Consider the following 8009-nt stretch of genomic DNA (forward strand, 5'->3'; position numbering starts at 1 on the left):
ATTTGAAGGAGACTCTTTAATAGCCAGTATGAACTTCCTGTTGTCAGTATGAACAGGAGGAATGATTACAGCTGCTCATCTGTTGCTTTCAGACAGGATTTCAAAATAAGAGAGGTTAATATTTCAGTTGGTCAGTCTCAAACATTACAATTATAGCTTTTTATCTATTCTTGTCTTTCTTGTTTATCCTTCTCAGATAGATTCATATAGAGCACAGCAAACATGTTTCTACAGTATATCTGTGATGTTCAGTGTTTTTGTGATGTTGTCTATAATCAACATAGTCAAAGCTCCAAAACTTGAGGTGGTAAAGGACGAAGGAAAGAAGGATGGAGGAAGGAGGGAGGGAGGGAGGAAGGGATGGAGGGAAAAAGGAAAAGAGGAAGGGAGGGATGAAGGACAGAGGAAAGAAGGAAGGGAGGAAGGTCCTTCCCTTCCGACCTCCCTCCCTTCCTCCCTTCCTTCCTTCCTTCTTTCCTCCCTTCCTTCTTCCTCCCTCCCTCCCTTCCTTCCTCCCTCCCTCCTTTCCTTCCTTCTTCCTCCCTTCCTTCCTCCCTCCTTTCCTTCTTTCCTCCATCCTACCTGCCTTCCTTCTTTCCTCCCTCTGCCCTACCTTCCTTCCTTCCTTCCTTCTTTCCTTCCTACTTTCCTTCCTTCTTCCTCCCTTCCTTCCTTCCATCCTTCCTTCCTTGACTCGGGGACAACAGGAGGGTTAATCAGATTTTCCTGCAGTCAGAACGCCGCCATATTGCCCAGAAAATGTGCAGAACGTGTCTCCTTTTAATGCCAAACATGAGAGAATAGGAGGAGATGAGGTGATGTCTCATCAATCCACCGTCTCCACCAGCCAACAAATATTATACTTGTTATTTTTAAATCATTGCCTACTCAAATAATTATATAACTGTATAGAAATAGAAAGCCAACTATTATCTCAGAAACCATTAGGTCCCTATTGTGTTAGCTGGTGCATTCACTGCCACATTAAAAAATCAGTAACAACACAATCCTCAGCTTCTTCCTGTCACTGCCAAAGTGTTAAAATGCTCCCGATACTGCTTCAAGAATTCATGAAGAAGCATATTTATTTTTAAAGAAGCTCCCCCCCCCCCTTCGTCCCTCTGTCCTACCTCCCTTCCTTCCTTCTTTCCTTCCTTCCTTCTTCCTTCCTCCCGTCCCTCCTTCCTTCCTTCTTTCCTTCTTCCTCCCTCCTTTCCTTCCTTCTTCCTCCCTTCCTACCTCCTGTCCCTCCTTCCTTCCTCCATTCTTTCCTTCCTTCTTCCTTGCTCCCCTCCTTCTTTCGTCACTCTGTCCTACCTTTCTTCCTTCCTTCTTTCCTTCCTCCTGTCCCTCCTTCCTTCTTCCTTGCTCCCCTCCTTCCTTTTTCCTTGCTCCCCTCCTCCCTCCTTTCCTTCCTTCTTCCTTCCTCCTTTCCTTCCTTCTTCCTTTCTCTCCTCCTTTCCTTCCTTCTTCCTCCCTCCTTTCCTTCCTTCTTCCTTGCTCCCTTCCTTCCTCTTTCCTTCCTCCTGTCCCTCCTTCCTTCCTCCCTACCATCCTTCCTTCCTCCTCCCTTCCTTCCTCCTTTCCTTCCTTCCTCCCTTCAATCCTTCCTTCCTCCTCCCTTCCTTCCTCCTGTCCCTCCTTCCTTCCTCCCTCCCTCCTTTCCTTCCTTCTTCCTTGCTCCCCTCCTTCCTTCCTTTCCTTCCTTCTTCCTCCCTTCCTTCCTTCCTTCCTTCCTCCTCCCTTCCTTCCTCCCTCCCTCCTTTCCATCCTTCCTTCCTCCTCCCGTCTTTCCTCCCTTCCTTCCTCCTTTCCCTCCTTCCTTCCTCCCTCTGTCCTACCTTCTGTCCCTCCTTCCTTCCTCCCTCCTTTTCTTCCTTCCTTCTTCCTCCCTTCCATCCTTCCTTCCTCCTTTTCTTCCTCCCTCCCTCCCTCCCTCCCTCCTTTCCATCCTTCCTTCCCCCCTCCCTTCCTTTCCTTCCTTCTTCATATTTATTTTTAAAGTAGCTCCGTGTACACTGAACATATTTTTTGTCAAATACTAAATGAATGTCGAGAGCTCGCTGAAGTTTCCCCGGTGGAGATATTTTGTCTCTGGGCTGTTTTAATGATTTAAGATGTTGACATTGTGAACTGGCTTCAAAGTGCTCCCCCCCCGTCCCCCCCTCTCCTCCCCCCACCGCAGTTTGTTCTGTCTCTTTGAAGTAAAGCACACACTGTTTGTCGGAGAAGACATTCGGTCCGTTTAATGCTAGATAAATGTCCTCAGGTATAGACACAGAAGACGTAACAGTGTGGAGGAGCGGTGGGAGAAGGTGCTGAATAAATCATACTCCGCCTTGCTCAACATAACCCAGACTGAGTTCTAGCAGACCACTGAATATTTATACAATACCTGGTAGCTACCTCCCTTCCTTCCTTCCTTCCTTTCCTTCCTCCTTACTCATTTCCTTCCTTCCTTGCTCAACATAACTCAGACTGAGTTATAGCAGACCACTGAATATTTATACAGTACCTGGTAGCTATGAACACATTTAGTAAGAACAATCCTGTCTTCCTCCCTCCTTACTCCTTTCCTTGCTTCCTTCCTTCCTTCCTTCCTCCCTCCTTTCCTTTCTTCCTTCCTTCCTTCTTTCCTTGCTTCCTCCCTCCCTCCTTACTCCTTTCCTTCCTTCCTTCCTTCCTTCTTTCCTGCTTCCTTCCTTCCTCCCTCCTTCTCTCTCTCTCTCTTTCCTCCCTTTCTTCTTCCCTCTTTCCCTCCTACCTTCCTTCCGTCCTTCCTTCTTCCCTCCTTCCTTCCTTCCTTCCTTCCTTCTTCCCTCCTTCCTTCCTTCCTTCCTTCCAGCTGTCCTTCCTTCCTCCCTTCCTTCTTTCCTCTGTCCTTCCTTCCTTCCTCCTTCCTCCTTTCCTCCCTCCTTCCCTTCCTTCCTTCCTTCCTTCCTTCCTTCTCTCCTTACTTCTTTCTTCCCTCCTTCCTTACTCTTTTCTTTCCTTCCTTCCTTACTCTTTTCTTTCCTTCCTTCCTTCCTTACTCCCTACCTTCCTTCCTCCCTCCCTCCTTACTCATTTCCTTCCTTCCATCCTCCCTCCCTTCCTTCCTCCCTCCTTACTCATTTCCTTCCTTCCATCCTTCCTCCCTTCCTTCTCTCCTTACTCTTTTCTTTCCTTCCTTCCTTCTTTCCTCCCTTCCTCGACCTGAGGACAACAGGAGGGTTAAACTGAATATTTATACAATACCTATGAACACATTTGTCATCAGAGGATATATATATATATAAACCCTTGTGTTATCCTAACTGTAGATACGCTGTATTATTATTATGTATTAGACAAATCTGTGTATCATTCGTTTTTTCCATTTTTAATTGGCAATCAAAAATCAAATAATGAAAAATTGACTGGTTATTTTGTTTTTTTTATTTTTTATTATAACACCAAAAATTCCTTGCCTGGTTTTTCATATTTCAATTTTAGTGTTCTGAGTTTGACATACCACAGAAAAGTGTGTTGTTAACCACCCTGCCAAATTTTAATGATTAAAAAAAAATCGCCAAATATATGAAATTAGGCTTCAAAGTTGTGTAAAAATCAGCCTCTTTCTCTGCTCCCAAACGCTGTGGGCGTGGCCGCCGAGTTCGCTGAAACCCCGCCCCCTACCAAGTGTCACCTGTCAATCAAAGTCACCACCTCTACCAGAAACATGGATGCATCTACATCTGATAGCTTTCTGCTGCTAACTCGGCGGCTAGCTCGGCGGCTAACTCGGGTTGCTAGCTCGGCGGCTAACTCGGCTGCTAGCTCTGCGGCTAACTCGGCTGCTAGCTCGACGGCTAACTAGCTAACTGGCTAACTGTAGACTGTAGTAGTAGTAGTGTGTGTGCTGAATGTATTTATACCTCTACAGCAGCAGGGGCGGGTTTATGCTAATCACTAAATCCTGAACACAGAAATCTTCAAACACAGTTTGTGAAGCCTAGCTCCACAATTCAAATCTAAATGGTTGAAATGCTTTTTACACCTTTTTAGAAATACATTTATGACCTATTTAATGTGTTTAGAAGAAAATGTCTGAATTCACTTTACACAGTCTTTAATAACATTTTATTTACCTCTCTACATGATTTCAACTATCCTTCTCTTACCTTGTCTTCTCTATCCTCCTTCCAGAAATGGTGCGGACAGCCACTCCCTTCCCTATGATTTCCCTGCTCTTCGTCTTCACCGCCTTCGTCATCAGCAACATCGGACACATCCGGCCGCAGCGCACCATCCTCGCCTTCGTTTCGGGCATATTCTTCATACTGTCAGGTAAAGTGCACATGCATCAACACGGAGCCTAACCATCCGAGAGAAGTGTGAACGTAAAGGTGTTTTATGTGCTCTGTTTAAAGTTTGAAGCCATAAAAAAAAAAAAATCCTCATCCACCTGCACAGTAAGTCTTAAGTTCATATGGTGTATTTCATCTCAGCCCATGCAGACTTTGCTGTTGTGAAATAAGGTTTTCCAACAATTAAAACTCACAGAACACTAATTTTACACTTGCTTTTTTTCTTGTCACGGTTTGTTTCCATATATATTTTCCAATTATTCTGCCGTGTCTTGTAGTCAATGTAAAGTATCCTCACAGCATGTGGATGGAGATTAACCCTCCTGTTGTGTTTGAGTCAAGGAAGGAAGGGAGGAAGAAGTAAGGAAAGGAGGGAGGGAGGGAGGGAGGGAGGGAAAGGAGGGAGGGAGGGAGGGAGGGAGGGAGGAAGGAAGGAGAGAGAGAGCAAGGAACGACAGAAGGAAGAAAGGGGGATGGAGGAAGGAAGGAAGGAAGGAAAGGAAAGGAAAGGAAAGGACCAGGAAAGAAGGAAGGAAAGTAGGAGGGAGGGAGGGAAGGAGGAAAGAGAGAAGAAGGAAAGAAAGAGAGAAGGAGGGAGAAGGAGAGACAGAAGGAAGGAAGGAATGAAGGAAGGAATGAAGGAAGGAAAGGAGGAAGAAGGAAGGAAAGGAGGGAGGAAGAAGGAAGGTAGGAAGGAAGGAAGGAAGGGAGGAAGAAGGAAGGAAAGGAAAGGGCGGAAGGAAGGACGGAGGAAAGAAGTAAGTAAGGAAGGGAGGAAAGGAGGAAATAGAGAAGAAGGAAAGAAAGAGAGAAGGAGAGAGGAAGGAAGGGAGGAAGAAGGAAAGAAGGAACGGGTCAGTTTGACCCGGGAGGACGACAGGAAGGTTAAACAACCATTTTTATAGCAATACAAAATATAACTTGCTGTGTGTAATTGTGCCAAAAGTAAAACCAAGCTCCATCCCACTAATGAGACAGATGCACATCCTCTGAGTAATACTTTACTGCCTGTTGGCCGGACATCCTCCTGTCCCTCCTTCCTTCTTCCCTTCCTTCCTCCTGTCCCTCCTTCCTTCTTCCTTGCTCCCTTCCTTCCTTCTTCCTCCCTCCTTTCCTTCCTTCTTCTTTGCTCCCTTCCTTCCTTCTTCCTCCCTCCTTTCCTTCCTTCTTCTTTGCTCCCTTCCTTCCTCCTTTCCTTCCTTCTTCCTCCCTTCCATCCTTCCTTCCTCCTCCCTTCCTTCCTCCCTCCTTCCTTTCCATCCTTCCTTCTCCCCTCCCTCCTTTCCATCCTTCCTTCCCCCCTCCCTTCCTTCCTCCTTTCCTTCCTTCTTCCTACCTTCCATCCTTCCTTCCTTCCTTCCTCCCTCCTTTCCTTCCTTCTTCTTTGCTCCCTTCCTTCCTTCTTCCTCCCTTCCATCCATCCTTCCTTCCTTCCTCCCTCCCTCCTTTCCACCCCCCCTCCTTCCTCCTTTCCTTCCTTCTTCCTACCTTCCATCCTTCTTTCCTTCCTCCTTCCTTTCCTTCCTTCTTCTTTGCTCCCTTCCTTCCTCCTTTCCTTCCTTCTTCCTCCCTTCCATGCTTCCTTCCTCCTCCCTTCCTTCCTCCCTCCCTCCCTCCTCCCAAGCTCCATCCCACTAATGAGACAGATGCACGTCCTCTGAGTAATATTTTACTGCCTGTTGGCCGGACATCCTCTCTCTCCGCTCTCTAAAGGTTTATGATCGAGTGATTAAACTCGACCGTGAACTCTCCTCAACTGCTCTCAGGTCAGTCTCGTCGTCTTCGCCTCTTCGCTTTAAAATTGTTAGGCTTTACAGATTGGCACGCTGGCGGTAAGATTTAAAGCTCGGCCCCGTTAATACAGTACAGATAAAAAAAAGGCTTTAAGAAGGAAGGAAGGAAGGAAGCGTCATATCAGAGATTTAAGACTGACGGAGTTTGCTATTACGTTGTTTCTACGTCCAATCATCAACTAGGGTAAAAGAAAAAAACTTGAAGAAACTTTTTTGTCTGTTGTGGAGCAGCTTGTAGATGACATCACAGTCATACATTATATTATCACAATACATACTGTGTACAAAGATGAGTTATAAGACATAAAATAATGGAGAAATGAGGAATAGTTGCAGATAAAGATGGTGTCTAATGCTGTGTTCGAAACCACATACTTCTATACTACACACTACACCAGGGGACGTCAAACATGCGGCCCGTGGGCCAGATCCGGCCCGCCGAGGGGTTTGAGTGTGAGTAGTAGCGTTGCATCTTGGGTAATGTGAGTGTGAGTAGCAGCGTTGCATCTTGGGTAATGTGAGTGTGAGTAGTAGCGTTGCATCTTGGGTAATGTGAGTGTGAGTAGTAGCGTTGCATCTTGGGTAATGTGAGTGTGAGTAGTCAGCTCTTGATGCATACTCTGCATTTCTGGAGAATCTAGTAAACCATCCAGGAACTTCTCACATACTCTAAATCACATACTACGCAGTCGAAGCACACTACATACTTCAAATGACGTCAGAGTTAGTACGAGTAGTAGGTATAAGATTATAATATAGTATAATCGCAGAATTTCCATAGTTAATCGCGATTAATCGCGTTTTGAATTGCATGTTTAAAATCCTGTTATTTTCCATTTGAAGGCAGTTTAAGCCCATAATGTAAAGCATTTCTTACCAGAGTGTCTTAACTGGGAATCAATCACGGCTCTGCTGCGACTCCCACACTCCAAAATGGTCCTTTGGTGGAGCTGAGGCTGGCTTGGCTGCACCTGGGTGTTTAGCGTGGAGGTGCTAACTCAAACTCCACGTACTCCGGTGGTAGTTAAACTCCGTTTGACACAGGTTGCATTTTACTTTTGACTTGTCAACTGAAGCGTCTGGAAGTGTTTTAAAGTTAAACAAGCCGTTCAAAAGTCCAGTAGCTCTCTTACTTTCCATCAGCGCGGTAGTTTACTGCAGGAGGCCACTTCAAAGCATAGCGCTACAGCTAGAGGAGCCGTCTACGGGGGAGTAGAAGGGACAAAAAGGCTTGCAACATTAAAATGCGATTTAAAAAAACACTGACAGCCCTAGTGGTAAATTAAAATTAGTAGTAGTAAAGTAGGATACATAGTTGGTTGTGCATGAGAAAAGAAAACTTCCTCAATCAATCAATCTTTATTTGTTTTACACATAAAAGCAGGATCTAAACCGTAGTCTTCAGGTTTTAATTTCTCCTTTAAATATATAAGTAAAGATTTTTCATGAGTGACAAGCATCTCTGCAGAGCCCTTTCAACGAGGCACAGAATCGCCCAATTCATCAGGAACCAACCTAAAAAAGGACTGAGGTACGGCATAAATCTGTAAAAGTGTCAACCCCCCCCACCCCCCTTGCCCCCCCCCCGCCCTCCTTCACCTGCCAGCTTAAATAAGATATTAAAAACCAGCAGAGCAAAAGAAGAGGAGCTTGTTAAAGGGCAGCATTTTCAAGGTTAATGATAAAAAGTCTCACTTCAGCTCTTCTCTCCTTACCCCCCCCCCCACCCCCACCCGCCCCCCCCCCCCCCCCCCCAGCTGACAGCTTGTCAGACCTTACCTTGTTCTCGCTGCCAGCTGAACAGTGAATGGGGTTTAATTCCAAATAATTGCTCTCTAGGAGTCTGCGGGGTCGAGGCTGCGGGGCCAACGATGGCGACTTGATGTTT

General features: G+C 45.8%; 1 protein-coding gene across 1 annotated transcript in view; it reads left to right on the plus strand.

Annotated features, from left to right (window-relative positions):
* LOC128373838 (voltage-dependent calcium channel gamma-7 subunit-like) overlaps positions 1-4340 on the plus strand; it is a 9441-nt gene extending 5101 nt beyond the window's left edge. The window contains exon 3 of the mRNA XM_053334033.1: positions 4168-4340. Coding sequence (XP_053190008.1) covers positions 4168-4340 — 173 coding nt within the window. The remainder of the gene's footprint in view (positions 1-4167) is intronic.
* The last annotated feature ends 3669 nt before the right edge of the window (positions 4341-8009 follow it).

This window comes from Scomber japonicus, chromosome 15 (genome assembly GCF_027409825.1).
Source record: "Scomber japonicus isolate fScoJap1 chromosome 15, fScoJap1.pri, whole genome shotgun sequence".
In the NCBI taxonomy this organism is placed as follows: domain Eukaryota; kingdom Metazoa; phylum Chordata; class Actinopteri; order Scombriformes; family Scombridae; genus Scomber; species Scomber japonicus.